Source organism: Acomys minous (assembly GCF_964271855.1).
Source record: "Acomys minous genome assembly, chromosome: 1".
NCBI classification, from domain to species: Eukaryota; Metazoa; Chordata; class Mammalia; order Rodentia; family Muridae; genus Acomys; species Acomys minous.
Window position 1 is genome coordinate 19,774,962 of NC_140483.1, and position 25,461 is coordinate 19,800,422.

The 25,461-nt window shown below is 39.4% G+C and overlaps 1 protein-coding gene across 1 annotated transcript in view; it reads right to left on the reverse strand.

Annotated features, from left to right (window-relative positions):
* Nucleotides 1-25,461, reverse strand: part of FMN2 (formin 2) — a 300,168-nt gene that overhangs the window by 224,610 nt on the left and 50,097 nt on the right. Inside the window, exon 3 of the mRNA XM_084792663.1 lies at nucleotides 11,661-11,808. Within this exon, the coding sequence (XP_084648789.1) occupies nucleotides 11,661-11,808 (148 nt within the window). The remainder of the gene's footprint in view (nucleotides 1-11,660; nucleotides 11,809-25,461) is intronic.

A 25,461-nucleotide genomic window follows, 5' to 3' on the forward strand; every position in this document is an offset into this window, starting at 1 on the left:
GCCCCACCCCCATTCTCCCTCTCCCCCCCCCCCCTCTCTCTCTCTGCAGTTTTTGCCCTGGGAACCTATCCACAAAAGCCAGCTTGCAGGCTCAGGTGATCAATCCTGACCAGTGAGTCCACCAGAGGATACAATTGGAAAACTGGTTGGTTTTTTTTTTTTGAAGGGGTTTTTTTTTTTATTTTATTTTTTAAGAATAACTATCAGTCAGACACTGTGAATCCTGGACTCAAATTCTCAGCTTGCCTCCATCTTATTCAGCAGTTACCTAGATTGGGTTCATCCTCCCTCAATCTCCATCCATTTTCCTGGGCGCTCTCTCTCTCTCTCTCTCTCTCTCTCTCTCTCTCTCTCTCTCTCTACTTTGCATTAAAACTAAGAAAACCTCACATCTCAAAAAAAATACACTGCAAAATCATGAGCTAGGATGTAGGAATCTAAGAAGGTCAGATGAAAAGTACAAATGGAAGAACTCCACTGAGAACAAAGTGAAAATGAATGAGAGCAACCAAGAAATCAAAGTGGTATAAACACAGAGAAGAAAGAAAATACTAGAACACAATAGAGAGAAAAATAAGAAAAAGAAGGTGCTGGAAGGAAAAAGGAGTGAAAACAATCACAAATTTAAAAAAAAAAAAGTGCTGTGCAGTGAGCAGGCAATGGTACCGTGGAAGAAGGAACTGGTAGGCTTGGGAGTGACAGCTCAAGACCCACTCACTGGCAGGTGGATTTGAGAAGGTAGCTTAGTTCAAGCCCCTTATATAAAGTGATACACCTGCTTCTAACTTTTCCTTCAGTCAGTCTAGGACTCAAAGATATTTTTTCATAATCACTTTCAAGCTGCTCTGAGATTAGAAGTGTCTCCATCAAATACCAGAATGGATAAAGAGTCAATCAACTCAATGAGTCTACTTTGAGGGGACATTCAAGACTGCCCCCTCCTTCATTGGCCTTTTGAAAAGAAAAAAATCCAAACAAACAAAAAACAAAACCAAAAACCAACCAACAAACAAAACTAGACAGTTTTTATTTAAAAACCATCATAAAGCAGAGAGGGAGAAAACAACCAATGTTCTTGAACAATCTCTTTAGGTTCTATATTTCTTTTTGTTGGCTCATAAAATTCTAAGCATAACCTAAGATTCTTGGATTCCTACAAACACAGTTTAGATGTGGTCTCTTGTTTGTGCACATGTCTTAGAGAGAGAGTTTCATGATATAACATAGGGTCCAATTCATAACCCATTTCCCAGGCGTGGGGTCATAGCTATGCACCACTAAACATGACTACTGGACAGAGAAAGTAGTTAAGATGAGCAGTGCATGTCTCTGTCCTAAAATTGGGAAGATAATTAAATCGTACTGCAAAAAAAAAAAAAAAAAAAAAACCAATAACACCTCCTAAAAACGAAGTAGATAGTCTTTAGAAGTTTTACACTGTAAGTAACACACAGAAAGTTAAAATTCCCTGCATTATATCTTCCCTACTGAGATACATCAGTTTGGTTCAATCTAGTTAATTTAAGAGATAGATAATTTAGTGAATAGAATTTAAATTGCATGCCATTATTACCGGAGTCTCATACGTGGTAGATGCTTTTAATTGTAATATATTATGTCTCTGGTGAGTAAAAATGGGGGAGAATTTAACATGTTCTAAGTAGGGTCATCAATATGCTCTTGTTTGATTCTTTGATAGTAGAATCATCCTCCCCTCCCCCCACCCCCACTGCTGCCAAAAGAAGATATCCACATTGAGGACCCAGTAGGCTAAAGGGAAATTATAGGACATCGCCCTCCCCCTCCCCACTCCAAGTGCTCAGAAACACAGTCCATCCTTCTATCTCTAGACTGTGTGGCAGGGAGACCGAACACAGTCGCCTCATTCTTGGGACTCCTGCATTAGCTTATTATCTAAATGGTCGCAAAGCATTTGGACAAACAGACATGGGCCGGCAATACCACATTGCAGTACATCATACAAAATCTCTCTTGAGATTCATTTTTGTTCTTCTTTAATTATGTGTGCATGAGTATTTCTGGTTGTGTGGATGCCACTTGTGTGTAGGTGTCGATGGAGGACAGCGAAGGCTGTTGGGACCCCCTGCGCCCGGAGTTTGCAGATGGCTGTGAGCTGTTGGCTACTACACTCAGGAAGAGCAGCAAACAATCTTCACTACTTAGCCATCTCTCCAGATCTTCAAAGTCCTTCTTCGGGAGCCGTAGGAGACATGTCTTCTGTATGATACAGGCCAGAAAGAGTGTGATTCCCTAAGCAACTGCTGCTTTCCATGTCATGGCAACTGAAGATGACACACAACTGTTTGTGCTTCCCTTTCCACTTTGAAATGAAGGAATACATTTCTGACTCCCTTAAAATGCTGCAGATTCTTCTCAGATACTCTGCAGGAGCTAATCCAACCCAGATCCGCGTAAGTACTTCATCCTGAGGTGTTTTTCATTTGATCCATCTTCGTTTGTGATCCTTTTGTGTGTTTTAGATACTCATAAGCTGATAAAATGTTTTCTTAAACTTACAATTCACTCAGCCAGAAAAACAAACATTGTTTGGCTAATTTCCCCATAACAACTTTCTATTGAAAATTTCACCCTATATATGAACAGACACTGAGAGTCACACAAACACACTCTCACACACCCAGACATGCATAGACAGTCAGGAAGGAAGGAAGGCAAGAGAGAGAGAGAGAGAGAGAGAGAGAGAGAGAGAGAGAGAGAGAGAGAGAGAGAGAGAGAAGGAGGGAGGGAGAGGGGGAGGGAGGGGGAGAGAGAGAGAGAGAGAGAGAGAGAGAGAGAGAGAGAGAGAGAGAGAGAGAGAGAGAGGATTTTTGTATGTTCTGGTTTTGTTTCTTTATTCCTCCAGAATTGTGTATACCTGTACTGCTTTTCAAAATCAGTCCCATTTGTTCTCTTGGCCAAGATCATTATCATGGGACAATTAAGGAGTGGAGTGAGGTGAGAACATTCAAGCCCTCTATCCTTACAACTTCTCACTGCTATGCCCCCTGTGAAGACATTCGATCTTATTAATTCTCTGATTATGTATAAATCAATGTAATCACCATCTAAGCATTTCATGTTATTTTTAGTATTTTCTCTTTAATTAGCACACAAAATAATGAGCTTCATTCAGATAATATGTAGTTTTGCTCTCTGAAGGAAATCCTCCTCATCATAGTGAGTGAGTGTGAACTCACTCATCCTCACGGGTGTGCACTCACACTCATGAGTGAAAACATGCAGTGCTTGTCTTGAGTCTAGCTTAGGCTACCATGGTCTCTCATCCACCCATTTACTACGAAGGACGTGCTTTTCTTTCTTCTTTATATGTAAATAAACCACCGTCAATATGAGCATACCGGCACATCACATTTTCTCTATTAACTCAGGTACTTAGGGTCCCCTAGTCTGGCTTTGTAACATGGCAATTGTGAATATCACAGCAATAGACATGAAAAGACAGTTTTCTCTGTATTGTGCTAACCTTGGTCCATTTTGATAGTATAACTAGATCACATGGGAGTTCTGCTTGTAGGGTTTTGAGTGGTCTCCACAGTAATGTCCATAGCAGTGGGGCATTTATTCATTCCCACCACGGTGGCTAATGTCTCATTTTTTTTCCTTACAGCCTTACTACCATTTATTAATTTTTGTTTTCATGAAGTTTACCATTCTGATTGGGATGAAACTGAATATTAATGTAGCTTTCATGTGTTTTTCTTTATAGCTGAAGATTTTTTTCATATATTTAATCATTATTTATATTTTATATTTTATTGACTGGATACTGGTTTTATTTCAATTTTGTTTAGTTTTTTTAGTATGATTTATAATATATATATATATATATATATATATATATATATATATATATATATATATATATTACTCCTTAGCAGGTGTAGAGAAAGTAAAGATTTTCTTCTAATTCTAAGGCCATCACCTCACTTTGCTCTAACTTTCCTTCGCTGAACAGATTTTAATTTCAAGCAATCCTTCACGCTGATATGCTCGGAGCTATTGGAATGTTTTTCCCAAAATCCTTACTCACCTGTGCCTATATGAAGTGTACGCCTATTTCCAATTTTCAGGTCTAATACTAATGGCTTTGATCTATTTTGAATAGATATTTATGCAGGGTGAGAGCCTGGGATCTAGTTTCATCTGTCTACATGTAGCTATCCAAATTTTCTGAGCACCATTATTGACAAAGATGTGCTTTCTCTTCTATGTAAAGATTTTAACACTCTTGTCAAAGCTTGTGCTGGATTGGCTAACTGGGTTCATGTGGGAGCCGTGCTAGAAGAAAGCCTGTGCTTAAGCTACAAGCTGTGACCTTTGAGTTGCAAACCTTTGCTGAAGGAGGTCTCTGTGCTTAGGTTGCATGCTGTGACCTTTGAATTGTTGATCTTTGGACTGTCTACCCCTGAAAGAAACAAGAAAGTTCTGGCAGAGGGCTATTCAGAAGAGTATATTCTTTTTGGCCTGCCTGAGGGGCTAGGGAGGAAGTGAGTCTGTATGGGTGTTTGTGGTGTTTCTGCTATATAAGCCTTGCTTGCTAAAATAAAGTAGAGCCTCGATCAGGACTTCTTGTCTTGGCTCCATTTCTTCTTGTCTCTGTCCCCCTTTCATCCCCACTCCCTCTTCCAGAGAACTTGTTCGACTTGTCCCACAGGACGGGACAGGTTCAATTCTGGGGTTTCACTCTATTCCACTGTTGGGTTATCTTTATTTCTAGACTACAATGTTTGTGAGCAGGTAACATCATGGTTTTGTAACTATGGTTTTATGAACATTGTGAAATCAAGTATTCTTTTTTTTTTTTTCCAGAGCTGAGGACCGAACCCAGGGCCTTGTGGTTGCTAGGCAAGAGCTCTACCACTGTGCTAAGTTCCCAAGCCTGAAATCAAGTATTCTTTAGCATTACATTTTTTGCTTAGGATGGCTTTTGCCTATTACAATCTTTCGTATTTAATGTGGATTTAAGACACTTTTTCCTATGAAGAATGCTATTGGAATTTTAACAGATGTTGAGAATCTGTACACTTATTTTGGTGATATCATCATTCTCACAATATTAGTTCTGCTAAAACAGGAGCATAGGGAGTTTTTCCATCTTGTAGTATCTTCATGTTTTTTTTTTAAACTTAATAATCTAAAGTTTGTATTGTAGAAATCCTCCAGCTTCTTGCTTTTCTTTGAAGCTATTGTAAATGGATTTGGTATCCTAAACTCTTTCTCCATAAGTCTGTTAGAAACTGAATTTTCTATGTTGGTCTACATCTTGCTCCTTTGATGAAAGTGTTGGTCAAGTCTAGATGTTCTCCTGTGGACTCTTTAGGGTATTTTATGTAAACAATAACATCTTCTGCTGATAGGGACCTTTTACTTCTCCCTTTCCTATTTGTATCCTTTGTGTCTCTTTTATTTCTTTGTCCTTACTAGTCTGGCTAATATCCCATACACTGTGTTTGACAGGAGTAGAAGACAGTGTACATGCATATTTCATCCCTGATTTTAAAGGAAATGCTTTCAGATTTTCAACATTTCTTAAAGTATTGCCTACAGGTTGGTCATATATAACCTCTATTATATTATGGTAAGGCCCTTCTATTCCTACATCATGAAGGGAAGTTGACCTCTTCATCTATTGAGATGTTCATGTAGTGTCTATCGATGAGTATACTTGCATGTTATGTAAATTCATTTGCATATATTGAGCCATTCTGGGAGAGAAGCCAACTTAATTTGTGTGTGTTTAATGTGTGATTGAATTCAATTAGCTACATTTTGAGAAATTTTGTTGCTGTGTACATTAGAAACATTGCTGTAGTGTGTTCTGTTTTAATGCATCCTTACCTTGTTTGGATTATAAAGATAATAGTGGTCTCAAACAATGAATTTAGTAGTAGTTATTTTTTATTATTATAGAATAACTTAAGAAGCACTTATTAGTTTTTTTTTAATGGTCTAAAGAACTAAGCAATGAACTTATCCTGCCCAGGAATCTTTTCTTTTCCTTATTTATTTACTTATGTGTTCGTTATGAGTCCAGTTATTACAGCTTTATCTCATTGTTCATTAAAGATCTGTTTAAGGTTTTATATTGTCTTAATTTTGGTAAATTATATGTTTCTAGGGTTTTATTTATTTATTGTAGCATTTTTTAGTTTCATATGTTTTTTCAAAGTATCCCCTAGGAGTGACTGGATGTTATTTGTATCAGTTGTACTGACCCCTTTTCTATTTCTAAATTTATTGATTCTTTGTACTGTTATTTTAGTCATCAATTCAGTGAATTTTAGTATTAACCTTATTATTTCTAACAGTTCATTTGGGATTTAATTCATTCTTTATTTTCTAAGACATCAAGGTATATTATTAACTTATTCACCTGTGTTATCTATGATGTTTACAAACAGTATCTTTTGGAATTGTATTGCTATTTCTGAAAGGCCCTGGTAAACTGGGTTCTCTTGAGTTTGTTTGGTTTGGGGGTTTTTGTTGTTGTTGTTGTTGGTTTGTTTATTTGTTTTACCTTTAATTCTAGGAATTTTAAATTTTTCTTCTTGACTTCTTCAGAGATCCACTGATCATTCAGGAGTATATTTCTCCATCTTCACGCACCAGTGTTCCAATTTTCTGTTGCAGCCGATTTCCCATTTTATCTGACAGCACGCAATAAATTGTTTCAATTATTTTTACTTGTTAAGGTTTGAGCTCTGTATACTAAAATATAATAGACTGTAGATAAAATTTCACGTGGTGCTGGAAATAACTTGTATGCATCAGCTTTCAGACAAACTCTTCAGATGTCTATTAAGGCCTTTTGATTTATGGCATAGTTTATCTCTTTGTTGGTGGCTTGCCCAGATCATTACTCTGTAGATGCCACTGGGGTGTTAGTGTAAAACACTATTATTGTATCTGGCCCTGTGTGACCTCTTCGTGATTCTTTTATGAAGCTTAGGGGATTAAAACTTATCGTAATGGTTCCCTTTACTACTATGTAGTTACCTTCATCTCCTGTGACTTATTCTGGCTTCAAGTCTACTTCCTCTGACATGAGTACAGCTACACGTACTTTGGAGATGGACTCTCATCCTTTTAACTTCCAGTTTCTTTGTGTTTTGCCAGTGAAGTTTGTTTCTGCCAATGAAAAAAGAACAGTTCGAGTTTGGTTTTTTAATCCAATCAGCTTTCTGTGTCTTCTAACTGGGGAACTAACACCATTTATATTTATTATCAGGAAGTGATTGTTTAAGTCTCCTAATTATGTTGGTTATTTTACTGGGTTATTTTAATATGTTTGTTCTTTCCTTTCGTACTTCCTCACATTCAAGGTCTAGTGTTTAACTGAGTTGGATAAATATGATTCTTTCTCATTTCTTTGATCATCCACTTGTCTTTTACAATGTATTATTTTCTGTGCTCTTGTAATTGAGACTGTTTCTCTTCTTCCTATATATGCATTATTTCTTTATATGTCTTCTTCAATGTTAGATTAGTGGTCACATACTGCATTGATTTTTACATATCTTACAAGGTTTCCATTGGTTTTTAGAACATTACTTTGTGGGATATAATAAGGTTAGTTAGTTAGCACTTATTTACTTTCAAAGCTTAAATTATATCATTGAATTCTGTCCTTGCTTGTACCTATTATAATGGGTATGCCTTTGTGATTTGGACATTTTGTCTTATAGCTTATAATGGTGTTTGTTCTCTGATCATGGTATCTACCTAGTAATATGTTGTAGAAAGGTTCTTTTTCAGCCATGTCAATTTCGAGGTCCTAAATTGGTATGATGCCAACATGTTCATTTCTTCCCCTAGATTTGGAGAATTTCCCCTATAATGTCATTGAGTATATTTTCCATGTCTGTTGGTTTTAATTTTATATTCTTCTTCTGCTTCATAACTTTTTAAGGTTTGTGCCTTTAACATGTCCCAGAGTTCCTAAAAGTTACTGTAGTTCCTCGTCCTCCTTATTCTTTGTTGATGTTGTAATGTTGCATTGCCTTGCCTTGTCTTGTCTCTTAATTCTTTTGACTGATCCACTGTAATCTTTGCTTGTTGACTTTTTCATTTCTTTTGTTTGTTGTTTTCTTTGTTGTTGTTTTAATCTCAATGTCCTTACTAAATGTCTCAGTCACATTCTGAACCTTCTAGTCCATATTACAAATATCCTTATGCAGCCCTTAGATTAGCTTCTAACTGGATTCATATGCTCTTTTTATTCTATTTAATTGTGTTGACTTTTATACTTCTTAAGTTTTTTTAGTTTTTATAAGGAGACCTTTGAATTATTTGTTTATAAGTCTCACTGTTTGACATCCTTAGACACAGTAATTGAGGAGTTATAATCTTCTGGAAATATATTGCCTTTTTTTATGCTTCTTGGGTTTCTGTGTTGGTACAGACAGCTCTTCCAACTTTACTTATAAAACATCTTGTCAACAGCTTTTTCTTCAGGTTTCCTCCTCAGTGTCATTCAGATACGAAAAAGCAAACTTCTTTAATAGCTACAATACCAAACCAAACAGGATCTTTAAACACACATTAAAATGGTGAAAGCTAACCACTATCGACCCATGACTATAAAATAGAAAATTAGCAAAAAAAAAAATATTCAAATAAGCTGTGGAGAAAGACAGTAATGAAAAGGAGGAAAGAGGAGAGGCATGAGGGAGGCAAGACAAGATGTAAGTAGGTTTTCTTCCAAACAATGCTTCATCTACCAACAGTTGGTTATAGCAGCCCCTCACTTCTCCTCCAGCCAGAGCTAATGCTGCCTCTTGCACCCTTCACAACATACTAAGCGTACACATTGTGGGGCCATCCTTAGAGACAATACTGACAGCACAAGGAGAAGAAAGAAGGCAAAAGAATAAAAAGAAATCGGGCCTTTCACTGTTCAGAGGTAACAGGCTTCAGCTTGGCCTCGGCACTAAAAAATTCATAGAAAGAAATGCTGGCATTTTTGAATATATGAAAGTTGGAGGAATCTTGTTTATAAAAATAACTGTGAAAAACCTAAACCACATGAGAAAATAAGAAGGGGCAGAAGCGCAAGTATGAATTAGCAGGATGTAAAGTAACAGTCACTTTTAAGACATCAGAGGAAAAAAGATCCCTGTCAAATAAGTTTTTTAAAAAAAATATTTTTTTTAAAATTGTACCTGCAAGATTGATTTCTTTAAACAGTAAAACGGCTCTAAAATGGCCATACGTCGTATTTAACAATTTAAAGCATGGTATTAGTACACAAGGGTGTACACAAATGGTTTACAACTAATGACAATCATACTACTAAAACTCACAATAAATACAAAACATTCGTCTACAGGGTTTTCTGCAATGCTGACTACTAATTCTCATATTTGACTGACAAAGTGGTGTGATTGCTTGAAAATAAGAATGTTCTTGTGTTTTTCCAAATGAATGCAACAGAGTAAGAATGAAAAAGCAATACCAATATGCTTTAGACAAAAGAATGCTTTGTGGTCATTGGAGTAGAAAACAGATAAATTACAAAAACACAGGTTGGTGGTTTAAATCGCTTTTTACTTACTGCTACCATCTTCTTCACGAACGCACATTTTAAAAGGAGAAAAGTTATTGTATTAAAGTACTTGCTCAGACATTTTCCCACCTATGTTACCCTGTAAAGAACCCAAGGAAGTCATAATCTCCTTATTCTGGCCCCACTATCATCCTCATCAAACTTAAACTCAGGTGACCACTTTCGATTCATTCTCATCCAAGTGCCCCTCCAATAACCTAAAGATTTAGAATTCTTTTAAAGTAGCACTAAATACTACAGAATAATTTTAGCAATTTATTTGGAAAAGTTGAAAAATATACAGTAGGGCCATCAAAATATTATGTCAACCAATGGTACAAATGAAGGGAAGGATAGAAGCCATTGTTCCAAGGGTTGGCACTCGTGCGCTCTCTCTCTCTCTCTCTCTATATATATATATATATTTCATCAATGGAATTTCATCAAAACTATTGCATCTTTATGAATTTTAGCCAGTGGTATTTTTAGCATAAAGGCAATCATACATATTATTGGATCAAAATCTTTACTTGAGTCCTTCATTTTTAAAAATTAAAAATGTCTATATTCACATGTTGGATTTTCAAGCACTATTATGCCAAATCTTTCTCTGAAGATTTTGATGTATGGAGTCTGCCTGGACCCTTTAGCAACCACTGTCTGTGAGCACTGTAGTAAGCAGAGTCTTATGTGAAACAATTTTCTATATTCTCTCACTCACTAATCGTTTATTTCATTTCTTTTTATTATATGCCAACTAGTGAATACCAAGCAGTTTCTCGAAAACACAGGGCATTTAAAAAGAGAAATGTGGGGTGCTGTGTGGACTCCCATTTGATACACTGCCAGAAAGAATAAATGATGAAATACGTTTGCCAAAAAGCTGAGATAAAACAAGATGTAGGAACTCTGTACAAAAATGTGGATAGCAGCCTGGTAACCCATGAACAGAGTCACTGTTGACTTTAAGGAGACTCTTGAGGAAGATAACAACAAGACCAAGCACTTGCACTGGCCCAGGGACTCTGAACAGCACTCTAACACTCTCCACGAACTCATGCACTACTCAAAACTATGCCTCCCATTGGCTGTGATGCTCATTAACATTTCATAGGTGAGGAAGTGAATATAGCAGTTTGGAAATTTGCCCAACATCACAAAGCTGATGGAGCATAAAGCCCAAGATTCATAGTCTTCTATTCTGCCCTTTCACAGCAAATCACACTTAAGCTTCTTTGGCCGTCTCTCTTTCACTGTGATAGTGCAGGTGGTCAAGTTCTCAGTTCTGAAACCCACAACATCACGTATGAAAATCTGGTACATATAAGGAGATGTGTGGGTAGAAATGAAGCCACTCAATTTAGTCTTCACCTATACACCAGATGATGGTACTTACTCCGGCTCACTCCACCAAGAGAACCTGGATTCTACTTTTAAAAATCATGATTCTAGTCAGTTTCTCCAAATAACACTGATGGCTAGCCACATATAATCATCCCAGCCAATAACACAAAGTAGTTTAAGACAACAAAAGGAAAGAAATTTGTTTCAGAAAAAAAAGATTACATTGGCATATATTACACTTATTTTAAAGTGAGATTTAAGAAAATTCACATTGCTATTTTCCTCCTCCAGTTAGGTCTGTAAGTAAAGAAGATAATTTTTAGAAGTACAAAGAAAACTTTAAGCAATGAAGCTAAGAGTTAATGGAGAAAATTGTCCCTTTGAGGTTCTCATAGTCCAAACAGGATGTAGAGCTTCAACCTGGTGGTGGGTGGTGTTTATAAACAATTTTTCTCAAACTCCAGGAAATGTGAAAATTACCAGAGAATCCCAATAGAGCTGCTGCTCCTCTTCAGCCTAGCCCCAGAAGCTTTGCACATTGCTAACTTTCAGTGTCCCATGTTTCCCATTGATTTCAATGGGTTGCCTGCAGGAAATAGGCTTTAAAAAATTCCTTCATGAGACTATTCACTCACCAGTAAGTGTTGCAACATGTTACATCACATGATCTTGAGAAGCTAGATCCTATATCCCATATCCCATACTCCATATCCTATACCCCATATCCTACCTGTGTCAACATCCTTGGGACTGGGCTCCTCATCGGGAGGCTTAGATGGCGGCCACATGGATGGTTCTCTCCTGGGAAACTGCCCTCCGTTGTAATCCATTGAATGTGTGGGTTGACTAACAGCAGCCCAGGTGTAAAGCTGATCTTGCTACATTTAAAGAGATATTTAAATTGGAAATGTTATCAATTCAATCATAAAAAACAAACAGCTGATACATTATAAAATGTAAAGAAACAGAGCTATGTAGAGACATATATAACATTAAAATACCATCTTACAGTGTTCAATATAGAGCCATTAAGACACCAACTCTCCCAAATTGCCCCTAGTTTTTTTTTTTTTTTAATAGTAAAACCTAAGTCTGCCTGTTTGGAGGAAGAGGAATTCCATGGACCTGTCATAACTTATAAAATAAGACATTCCAGATGCCAAGTCACACAACTTCCTGGAAATGCCTGTTTAACCCATCAGAACGTGATGTCTCTTCATCTCTGCTGGGTTGAGTTTGGCTTGCTTTGGCTTTTCAGACAGGGTTTCTCTCACTATCTACCAGGCTGCTGATGAACTCCTCAACTCAACCAATCCTTCCTCTCACTTTCTCCATCATTTGGAACTACCAGTGTGCATCACCATGCTGAGAAGATGTTCCATTAAAAACTATTTATACACTCGTGGGAAAGTCAGAGTGTAGTCCGTACTTGGACACCGTAAGGCCAATGGCAGTGGCTTATTTCAGGTGCCAGGTTGGAAACTGGAAGGAAGGACATGGAAAAGTAAATCAACATGCTAAGAGTCATTTATATTTGAATCATATGGCAGAAAGGAAGGCTTTGCCAGCTGTGGCCAAAATACAGCAGACAGAAAGAGAAGGGTCCTACGTATACCTCATGCCAGGAGACAAACTGGATGGCTCCCATGGAGGCTTATAAACCCCCCAGAACTGAGCCTTAGAACTTGAGAACAATGCCAATCCCTTTCAGATGCACAGGGCCCTTATGGGCATGCACTGGATGCCTTTTTTTTTTTTTCTTTGCTGGGGTATACTCACTTCCCGACCATATTCTGATCAGTATTGATTAAAGCAAAGGAAAAGACACCCAGTAGAACTGAATGCAGACTACAAGGAGAAATCTATCCTAGTCACCAGACGAGATTATAAAGTAAATGAGTTAGTTCACTCACAGGTAGATGGTGCATTCCTAAAATTTGTGTATTAGGTTAAGAATCCATAAAGCAGTACAGTACCAAAAGATGGCTTGTGCCAGGCATGTTGCTGCACATCTTTAACCCCAGCATTTGGGAGGCAGAGGCAGGAGAAACTCTATTAAAATTCAAGACAAGCCTAGTCTACACTTTTTGGTTTCAGGCCAGCCAGAGTTACAATGGTGGAAGGAGAAAGTAGACTCCAGCAAGTTGCCTTCTGACCACCATACTTATACCAAGGCACGCAGGTGACCACATATATACATACATACATATGTATATACATACATACATCACACAAATAAAATATTTTTAAAAAATTTTAAATGAAAACACAATAAACCAAAGCCTGTGGAATGGAGTAAAAGCCATAATGAGAGCTGTTTATAGCAAGGAATGCCTAATCTAAAATGCAAAAAGACCCAAAATGAACAACCTATCAATGTATCTCATGAAACAATAGCAACTAAAACAAACTAAATCCAGAATTAACAAGGAAACGGCACTAAAGATCAAGAATATGTATGAATATGAGATATGTGACTGTACATGGCAAATAATGTAAAAATATTATATATATAGTTATATTACAGAATAAATAAATATAAGCCTAGAGAGCAATGTTTTCAGTAGATAGGATTGGGAAAGTTGGAAAACCACAAGTAGGTAATAAAAGCGCAGGCTGGGGAGCTAGTTCACGTTGATGGAAGCACTTATTTCTTCTAAGCATTGGGACATGAGTCTGAACCCCAAAAGCCATTGTATAGCAAAAGGGAAGAGCGAACAGCTGCAAGTTGTCCTCTGACCTCTTCACCTGTGCCACAGCACAACAGGAATGCCCATGTACATGCATAAACATACACACACAGTAAATACCAAAACGAGTATATAGCTATACTTGTGTACTTGGATCAGCGAGATGAAATTGGTTCTTCAAAAAACAAACTAATAGAAACCAACCAAAAGAAAGAGAAAGAACACAAATAAAGTGGACAAAACAGGTAGCATAACTGACAGCATGGATATCACAAAGACCCACTGGATATTACTGACAATAATATGCCAACAAATTTTCTGGCCTAGAAGAAATGCAAATACCCGCCAAAAGTGAACCATGAAGGAGCAGAAAACCTTAACTAACCAATGACGGGCACTGAGAATAAATACATGCTCCATCAAAGAAGAGCCCAGACCTTAATGACTTCACTACTGAAATATATCAAATGCTTAACACACTGATAAATTCTCCATAATTCCTACCAAAGAAGGGCAAAAGAAGCAATACTATTTTTTTATGTCATTTCACAAGTGGAACAAAAGCAAAAGCACAGTAAGTCACAAGGACATCGGGGAAAAGAACAACTCATATTCCAGGATTAAGAAGGTTCTGGACATAGAAATATAGCTCCTGGAGACTTGCCCGTACTTCACATGAAACATATGGACCAAATGGAAGGAACAGAATGATGCTCAGTCACCTGAGGATGCTGGTGGCAAATGACACAGTAACATTAGGTATTTGGAAGGAAGGGTTGCTCACTCATTCAGGCACTGAAGTTGGGATGAGTATTCTGGGTCAAGTGCACTCACATAGTCTGACTGAGGTCTGATGAGCTTTCAAATAGGCAGACGAGACTTGGCCAAAGGATGATGATGATGATAGTGTGATGATGATGATGATGATGATGATAGTGTGGTGATGATGATGATGATGATGATGATGATGGTGGTGATGATGATGGTGGTGGTGGTGGTGGTGGTAATAATGCTTGTATGTGTGGATGTGTGGCTGTGTGGCTGTGTGTCTCTCTCTGTACCTCTACGTGTGTGTGTGTGTGTGTGTGTGTGTGTGTGTGTGTGTGTGCGCGCGCGCGCATGTGTATGCCCACTTGTAACATGTATGTGGAAATCAGAGGGCAACATCAAGTGCCTTCCTATATCTTCATCTTATTTGTTGAAACAGTCTCTCCCTTAACTTGAAGCTTACTGTTCGGGCTAGATGGCTCTGGGAAAACACTCTCTTTTTAGGGTTACAGACACACACACTGCCACACCTAGCTGTTAACGTAGCCACCGGGTATCCAAATTCAGGCCATCATGATTGTGCATCAGGCACCCTTTACTGAGCAAGCCCAATGCAGAACAGGAATGAGTTCTGCACAGCATGGTACCTTGATATATTGCACGAGTTTGATAAATGATTCTATTCATCCACTAATTATTCTTATCCTACCTTCAAACAACCCTGACCTGAAGTTTGGGAGTCTTCTACTATAGTATCTTGCAAAGAAGTGAAAATAAATTACCATAATTCAGTATAAAGTTGTTGCAAAAGCTGATTTTTCAAAGACATTCCAAAGAAGTCATTAGCCTAACAACAGTTACTATGAATCTGAAGAGGCCCTTTCCACAGACCTTTTTACTCTACATACAATTTCAGTTCTCAGGAGGAAACCAAATACAAACATGGGTTTTTACCACATTAACTGCAGCATAATAATATTGGAGCGTATGAATGTGTGTATTGCTTCAGAAAAAGCTTCAATTTCACTGCCTAAAAATGCTTTACCTACTAAAATAATGTATAATGTTAACTATATCTACTATTTTATAAATTCTTTTTATCGCACAAGGAAAAATATTAACTCTCACTTTCAATGTTTCTACACATATCATTAAAACTCAATGAAATTTAAATATTTCTAGCCAGGCGTGGTGGCGCACGCCTTTAATCCCAGCACTTGGGAGGCAGAGGCAGGCAGATCGCTGTGAGTTCGAGGCCAGCCTGGTCTACAAAGCGAGTCCAGGACAGCCAAGGCTACATAGAGAAACCCTGTCTCAAAAAACCAAAAAAAAAAAAAAAAAAAAACCAAAAAAAGAAATTTAAATTTCTATTATTATTATTATTATTATTATTATTATTATTATTATTATTATTATTATTGTGTGTGTGTGTGTGTGTGCATATGCACAATTGTATGTTCAGGTTCCTGCAAGGGCAGAGGAGATGTTAAATCCCTCTAGCTAGGGTTACAGGAATTTGTGAGTCATCTGTAGTGAGAACTGGGAACCCATTTCAGGCCCTAGAGTAAAACAATAAACACTCTTAAGGACTGAGCCATCTCTCCTGCCCCAAGGCTCAATGGGTTGGTTTCCTAGCTAGGATGGTAGTTCCTTAATAGAATGCATTCCTAGCAGGTGTTGCCCTGGTCTCCATCCCCAGTACTGCAAATGGATAAACAAATCTTACTGTGTTACGTGCCTTCTTTTCCTCTTGTCTTTTCCTGTGTATTACTTAGGCAGGTAATGTATCTATCTATTAATCTAACCTTTCTTACTGCCTCTATGATTCTGGCCAATCCAAATTGCTGCTCAAAAAAATTGTTTTATCTTCACTGGAGGCAAACCCTGGGAGACAATTCCTACTTCACAGGAGGCCTGCCCACTACAGTCATTTGTGTTTCCTGCCATCTCTAGTCTTGCAGTATTTTCCAGATAAACTAAAATCCTTCCCATGAAACGGAAGTCGCTGTTCTGTTTCAGCTGTCTCTGCTGTTTCCGAGACTAACACCAACATTACTGCCTCCCACATCACTGCAGAAAAATATGCTGATGTAGCATCACCTCCCTCCCTCATCCCCTGGAGATGCAACCTGGGCAACACAGGATAAACTGCTTTGCAGGTGCTTACAGCTTTGAACAGGTCATCATTTTTTTTAAGTATCCTAAAATAAACGTTTCCAAGTTTAGAAATGTTTGAAGACAGGTTTGGATATGCCTCAATATCTCATTCTACATGAATCTCTTTTCAGCTATACACACATTTTTTTAGAAGCCCAATTTTAGTCATTATTTTAAAATTAAGGCATTTAATTGGGGTTGATATACCAGTAGCCATACAGTCAGCTTAAAGGTTTATTATGGTGAAGATGTTTTAAAATATATTATTTATTTTTTTATTTGTATGTTTATATATGTGTGTCCGTGCTTATGTCTGTGCACATAAGTGTAGTGCTTGCAGAGTTCAGAGAAAGGAATCAGATCCCCTAGGGATGGGGTTACAGGCAAAAGTGAGCCATCTGACACATGTGCGGGTAACCAAACTGAGGTTGCCTGCAAGAGCAGCAAGTACTCTTAAACACTGAGCCATCAGTCTCTTTAGGCTCAGCTTTGAGGATCTTTAAATGGACTAGTTAATTATAAACTGTTAGTCAAAAATATTAAGAATAGGAGTTATGAAGAATGTTTACTATACATACTATTGCCCATCAGGTCTTCCAAACTAGAAACCACAAACACTCATAGATCCACACATCATCCTCACAGGAAATGACAAAGAACAACTCTTTGCATGTTGGATATGGCACTACAATTCACTTTCCATTCACCCCAGTGGCTTTGGGCTCTCAGACTGTATGCACATATTTCACTATGGTCGCTATATTAGTCAGAGTTCTCTAGAGCTACAGAAGTTATGGAATCAATATATACATACATACATATATGCATATATATATACACATATTTACATATATATATTTGAAAGAAATTTATTCAAATGACTTTCAGGTTGCAGCCCAACAAATCCAACAATGGCTAGCTTTGAATGGAAAGTCCAAGAATCTAGTATTTGCTTGGTCCCACGATGCTGGAGTCTAAGCTGGTCTTTTGTATATGCTGGAATCCCAAAAAAGTAGGCTCCAAGGCCAGGGAAAGAATGGTGTGCTAGCAAGACGAAAGCAAGCAGGCAAAGAACATCTTCCTTCTTCCATTGTCCGTCTATGGGCAATGGAAGGTGTGACCCATATTAACAGTATGTCATCCTGCCTCAAGATCTGGAGCAAAAGTCTGTGTCTTCCAGCCTCAAGATCCAGATCATAGGGTCCAGATTTCCAGTTCTAGACTGTAGTTGATTCCAGATACAATCAAGTTGACAACCAAGACTATCTATCACAAGTCCACTATGTCAATCTGACACATAATCATATCTCTTTACATCATGATTAATTTCTAAATGAAAAGAATAACCAGGTCATTATAACACCTTAACATAACTATCCTACATAAAATCACAAATGCATTAATTATATATTTAACCATGTCATAATTATACCTAACATGCTATAACTATCCCTTGCACAACCACAAACACATCATAAATTTAGAATAGGTAGCAATGTCCCCTGGAGACATCCCTTTAATACCTTAAACTTAAATGTGTGTGATAACCATTGATAGTCTCTTAACTGATGTCACAATGTATGATTAAGAAATTGAAACAAAACACAAATACTTGTATAAATGCATTCTTAACAAAATACAACAGAAGCACTCGTGTCAATTATAATCATTGTTTCTGCAATTGGTCATGTGGCCTTAGCTCGCATTTATAACTACCTTCCTCTACTACCCACTCTGTGTACAAGAATTTTAATCCAGCAACAGGGCTACTATAGGGATCACATCTAAAGACCTAGGTCTGTGTGACTCCATCCTCTGAGCTATGCAGGCACTGGAATACAGATATGCCCTTAGTACACACCTTTAATCCCTCTGGCTAGAATACAGACATGCCATTAGTACACACTTTTAACTGCAAACAATGACATCTCATTGATGGGCAGACAAATCAAGAGAAAACTTTGAAAGAGTGAGTCAGAAATAGGATACACCCAACTCTCACAAGAACAGGCAGGAAAGAGAGGCTACTTAAGAGCAGTGCAGGGGAGAAAGAAGGGAATTGAGTTCGGTGATGTCCAGTTGAGTGCAGTTGAGTTACTGCAGTCAGTGCAGCTCAGTTCCTGGAGTTCAATGGCAGTTTTCCCAAGCAGAGCAATCCAGTGAGAAGCCAAGAGAAATCAGTTGGAATCAGCTTGGAGAGGAGTTTTGAGCCAGAACGGATGAGTTGAACTAACCATGCAGAGTTCAGAAAGAACTAGAAAGGGTGAGCTTATCCAGCAGTAAGTCTTAGATACCTAGGTTAGGCTTAGGTTAGCAGATGGAGGCTGGAAGCTGAAGCCTTCAAGGCCTGGGCTTACAGAAGGTTGGATTGAACAAAGGCTAGGTGTATCCAGACCTAGGCCTAGGGATAGTTAGAACAGAAGTAGAAAAGCTCTGGACTCAGCCCAAGCCATGTGTTGATAAAGCCTGGGTTTCATTTTCATTTCATCCCCTCTTCTGAAGATATAAAACAGCATCTGTATTTCCTCCACCTTCTGCAAGCATGGCAGCAGGCTGTGGCTCTTTTCCTGGAAGAATGACCCATCCTTCATCCGTGATGAGGCTGTGCTCTTTGTCCATCTTGCCTGATCAGGCTGCTGTAGTTTCCCACTGACTGCAGTCACAGAACACAGTGGCATCAAGAGATGCCCTAAAGGATCTCTTTCTCTCCAGACACAATTTTTCTTACCTCTACTGTGGAGAAGCAGTCCAATTTCTCCATGGTAACCTGGATCTACTACCCCTCCTAACACTGTTATTCCTTTCTTAGCCTAGGAGTTTATGGGCATTAGAAGCCAAAAGTGACATGGTGGGAATCTAAGCTTCCAGTTCAATGGAATATTAGTTGTGGCTTCTGGCAGGAACACTCACCCCTCTGCTGCCCAAACTTATAGGCCAGTAGAATTTAGGGTTGCATGAGTAGGAAGTAAAAATTCCCTCCTCGGTCATGAGGGGTAATAGTGAGTAGAAGTATTCCATTTTTCACCCTGTGATTCCTGGACCCTTGGATCCTGGCTGCAGTAGAAACCTTATCATATACTGGACACTGATTCAAAGCAATATCGCCTTCTGGAGGACCCTGCCCCTGCCCTCCACTACGCCGCCACCTAACTGGCACTGTGACTGTGTCTTCAAAAGACCATTCCATCTTTCTGTCAGGCCAGCTGCTTCAGGATGGTGGGAAACATGGTTAAGACCAGTGGACTCCATGATCAATGTTCTGCCCACTGAGAAGATTTCCCTGCACAGGCATCTTTTGGGGTTGACCCAGAAAGGGGTTGTAATGATGCAGCTGTCCAATTATGGGTGATGCCTGCATAACACACAGAACCATCAGTAGACCAGGCCCTAGTCTTCTCTTCCTCAGTTAACCATTAATTAAGCTATAAGCACATGCTTGCCAACTGATGGCATTGTAGCAGGAGTAGAAACCACAGGCATTTGGGCAACTTCCTGTAACTTGCTTGTGCTTTAGGACCTGCTCAGTCTTGACTGCATGTATATATCACTTCCATTTGATAATAGATTGCTGCTGTGCACATCCTACTTTATGGCTTGGTGAGTCCAAAAACACCCAGTTCATGATAGGCAGTTCAGACCACATGGTAACTTGGTGGCCCTCTGTTAAATGTTCAGCTTCCACCAAAGACCAATAGCAGGCTAAGAACTGTCTTTCAAAAGGAAAAGTCTGCAGATGAAGGTAGAGCCTTGCTCCAAAATACCAAAGGTCTTTTCTGTGATTCACCTATAGGGGCCTGCCAACGGCTCCAAACAGAATTCCTATCTGCCACTGACACTGCAAGTCCCATAGGGTATACTGGATAATACCTTCCATGGTAGAGCAGCCTGCCCCTCAGTCTGGACCTGTTAAGGAGCCTTCTCATGTTCCAGGCCCAACACATAGCTCCAGCTTTCTGAGTCATTTGGTATATGGACCAGAGTAACACGCTCAAGTGGGGAATGTACTATCTCCAGAATCTCAGACTCTAAATAGGCTTCCTAAACATGCTTCTTTCTAGGTGCAGTGAGGGGCCAGGTGCAATAGCTTAGCCTTCACCTTAGAGGGAATATATCTGCATGTCCCACACTACTGTACTCCTAGGAATGTCACTGAGAGTCAGGCATGGTGGCACACGCCTGTAATCCCAGCACTCAGGGAGGCAGAGGTAGGCAAATCTCTATAGGATGAATGCCAAACTGCTCTACAAAGTGAGTCCAAGACAGTCAAGGCTATACAGAGAAAACCTGTCTTGAAAAACAAAACCAACCAATCAAACAACTGCAACAACAAACACAAACAAAAAATAATTTCACTGAGGTAAAAGGCCCTTGAATTTTTGTTGGATTTATTTCGCACCCTTTGATGTGCAGATGTGTCATCAATGAGTTCAAAGTGGTTGCTATCTCCTGTTTACTCAATCCAATCAGCTTAACGCCATCAATATAGTGCATTGATGTAATGTTTGATACTTTGCGGAAGAGAAAGAGGATCAAGATCCTTTCTAAGTTATGACACAGGACTAGAGAGTTAATAAATCACTTGGGTAAAACTACAAATATAAATATAATATAATAAATATAAATAATATAAATAAAACTGGAAGAAAATTGCTTCTGGTGGTCCTTTTGGAAGAGTGCTGAGAAAAGGGTATTTTCTAGATCAATAGCTACACCCCAAGTACCAGAAGATATGTTAATTTGTTCAAGTAAGGATACAACATCTGGTACAGCGGCTCCCGTAGAAGTTACTACTTCACTGAGTTTTTGATAATCAATTGTCATTCTCTAAGAGCTATCCCTCTTCTGCACTGGCCACTTAGGAGAATTAAAAAGAAATGTGGCGGGAACCACCACTCTTGCATCTTTCAAGTCCTTGATAATGGCACTAATTTCTGCAATTCCTCCAGGGATGTGATACTATTTTTGATTTTCTATTTTCTTTGGCAGAGACAACCCTGAAAGGCTTCTATTTAGCCTTTCCAACCATAATAGATCTCTTTTCACGGGTCAGGGAACCAATGTGAGAGTTCTGCCAACTTCCAAGTTTAGCTATCCTGATTTTAGATTCTGGAACAGGGTAAATAACCATAGGATGAGTTTGGTGACCTACTATGAGTCACACTTCAGCCAAAACTTCATTAATCATCTGGCCTGCATAGTCTCCATCTTAACTGGAGGGCCACAATGTTTCTTCAGATCTCCCAGAATCAGCATCAGTTAAGAACCAGTATCCAACAGACCCCAGAAAGTCTGACCGGTTCCTTCTCCCCAGTGTACAATTACCTTTATAAAAGGTCATAAGTCCCTCTGGGGAAGATCTGGAGAAAGACTAGAAATGTTAAAGTGTCTTATCATGGTCCTTCCTCAGGGGAACCTAGCTACCCTTTGTTCAAGTGGTTCTGGATCTGCAAACTGGCTCAAGTCTGCAAACTGATTCACTGGCCAAGACCACCTTTAGCCATGACCCTACATAGCCTTGCTTTCATTTGTTTGAGAATTTTTCCGCTTACAGAGGTGAAACGAAAATTATTTTCTATCTCATGTCTAGAGACACCATGATTGATTAGCTGTACACCAAGTACTAGGAGATGTGTTAATTTGCTCAAGTAAGGACACAGCATCTGGCACAGCAGCTGTGTACACAGAACCATAGGTGTCATGCCTCTGTAAGACTCATCTTGCCTGTGCTGACCATTAAGGGTGAGATCATTATGAACATTGCTTTGCTTGTGCTGCCCATTATGATAACTATGATCCCCTGGCCTTTGGTGATTAGCGCTGACACCTGCTCTGCTCCTTTGGGGCCCAGTTAAGCCCACTTCATTGAATTCATCTAATTGAGCAGCAGCATCTGCAACCCTAAGGTCTGGCACAGGGAAAAAGGTGACAACAAAACTCTACAAAGGTGCTGGTGCCCCTCTCATGACTTTGCATCTTATAGGATTAGTGAAGGGTACATCCTCTGGCTTTCCCATTGTGGAGGAATAGGTTTTATACAGCATATCTACTCTAGCATTGCAATTTCCCTGAGCCTTAAAATCCCTTCATTAACACTAAGCCAAGGGAAATGATGCATCTCCAGCTCCTTCTCAGTAGGCCATCTTTTGACAAATGTTTCAGCCAACCATTCAAACACCCTTTTGACAACTTCCTTAACTGTATGTGCTTCCATAGCAAACCTAGGATCAACTCAGCCTGTTCTAGTTTTATGTTCCTTCCACCATTACCCCACACCCTGAAAATCCATTCCCACACATACTCCCCAAACTTCTGCTTGAACAAATTAGCAAACTCCTTAAGTTCTTCAGTAGTATAGCTCACCTCCTTGTGGACTACACCTTCTACCTCCCGCTCTAAGAGCCTATTTCACCTGAGTTTGATTAAAGGTCTAGAGGCAACTACTGGTGGGCTCTGAAGGACATCAGCATTGTCTTGCTTGGCATTTCCTTCAGAGAAAGCCACTGCTGGTTTAGCAGACATGGAAGGATTAATTTCTCAGTGAAAGGCTAAAAGGGCAAATTCAAGGGGTGTGGCTGAGGGTATTACTTCCTCAGGTGACATAAAACCTTGAGACTCTGAGGGATCAAAGTCTTCAGTTTCAGTAGGGTCCTCCCACACATTCCCATCCCAAGTTACAGGACCCCACTATTTGCTGATTAATGCCCTTACTTTAAGTGCTGACACCCTCTGAAGTTGAGAACTGAATTTTCACTGTAATTCAGCCAGCCTTATCATGAGAACTTTGGTTTGATTTTCTGCAACTGGCACTCTGTGGCAGTTGGAGAGAAGGCTGTCTTGTTGCGCATGCTCAGAAACCTTTAGACCGTTTATGCACATCTGGAGCTGGCCAATTTTATCACCAAGTTCTTTGTTGTCTTTCAGTGGATTCTGAAGCTGGTTAATTTTATCACAAAGCTCAATCTTATTCTATATCCATTTATCAAGAGATGTGTAGAACAAGCATCCAGTAGCATAATTTTACTTATTTTTTTACCCAAATTGTCAATATACAGGGTCATCAAATCCATTGTCACTCATAATTGATGAACCAAGGTAATCAAATGCATTAAATGTCTTTAAGTTTGTAATATAGTTTACACCGTGGCCTTCCAGTACTTTCTGAGCTCCCAGGACAAGGGTGACTCTGTAGAGACTTAATTGTGTCAGGCAGTGTTCTGTATATGCTGGGATCCCAAAGAAGTAGGCTTCAATGGCAGTGAAGGAATAGATCTGCTAGCAAGATGAGTACAAGTGGGCGAGAAACAACACCTTCCTTCTTCCACTGTCCTTATATAGGTTTCCAGCAGAAGGTGTGGCCTAGGTGAAAGGTGTGTCTTCCTGCCTCAAGGTCCTGATCAAAGGTGTGCTCTCCATTTCTGGATTGTACTTCACTCCAGATGTAGTCAAGTGACCATGGAGAATGGCCATCAAAGTGGCCACAATCCCAGAGCATTTCTTACACAAGAAGGGAAGTAGTTTTTATAAAAGCAAAGAAATGTATGCTTGTATCTGCTACTGAAAATCACTGAGTTCTCCAAAGATTCTGAGATGCAACTGTGACGGCAGGTGCGCATGTGAGGCCCCTCCCACAGGTGCTCCTGTACCCATCCCTGTCCCCTCATCCTTTGCAGTCACTCTGCTTCTGCCATCAGGATTGCTTATCATTTCTCGAATGTACCAAGATCTTTCAGAGCCCTTTGCCTCTGCATAAACAGTCTTGGAGCTAAAGATTTGGCTCAGCTTTTACGAGTGCTTGCTGCTCATCCAGAAGACATGGATTTAGCTCCCAGAACCCATGTTGAGTGGCCCACAATCACCTGTGACGCCAGATCCAGGGAATACAAAACCCTGATCTCCACAGGCACCACACGTGGCATACACACACACAGAGATACTTGCAAGTACACATACACACAAACAAGTTTGTTGTTGTTTGAATCTCAAAACTTTGCTTTCTCCCTGGAACAACTTAGGGAGATAACGGAAATACGTCTCTGAACATATCAGCAACAGTTTCTAGATTAAGTTAATTAAGGTGGGGAGCCACCCCCTGAATGCAGACAGCATTATTCCATGGGGTAAGACTGAACAGCTGAATAAAAGAGCTAAAGCAATTCAAGCACCAGGATCCGCCACCCTCTGCTTCTCAACTCAGAATAGTGCAGCCATATGCTTCACACTCTGCCACTGTGATTTCCCTGACGTGGCGAGTTATTTTCTCAAACCCTGACAGAAAACGAACTCTTCCTTACGTTGCCGTTGTCTGATATTTTGTCACAGTCAACAACAGAAATGTAGCTGACCCTCCTAGAAGCTCCTCCTGGCCTGCAAGTGCTGGTGCAAAGGCCCATCCTTCTACATCAGCCCATCCTTCTACATCAGCCCGTCCTTCTACATCAGCCCATCCTTCTACATCAGCCCATCCTTCTACATCAGCCCGTCCTTCTACATCAGCCCATCTTTCTCCCACTTCTCAGTCACGGCACACAGCACTTCAGTGCATCTGTTCTGTTATTCCACTGTGGGAACTGTCTCCCTCCTCCCACACACTGCCCGCTCCTTGTCATGTATGGTCCCGTGTTCCACCTCATCAGTAGGATGGGAAGTTCATGGCTTTTTCTAGTGAAAATGCAGAAGTGAATGTAAGCTCTGCCAAGACCTGGACTATGTATTAATCTGAAATCGATAAGCATTGTGGAGATGCACATCCAGTGTATCTTCTTCTACTTGTTAGCTTGATCATGATCAATAGAAAGGGCATGAATCTCAAACCAAGAGGCGTTTGGCTTAAAATAATAGTGCTGTGTTCTTCTGGAAACTTAGATATGAAACCATGCCATTCTTGCCTATAAAAACAGCGATAAATACTGTTAGCTT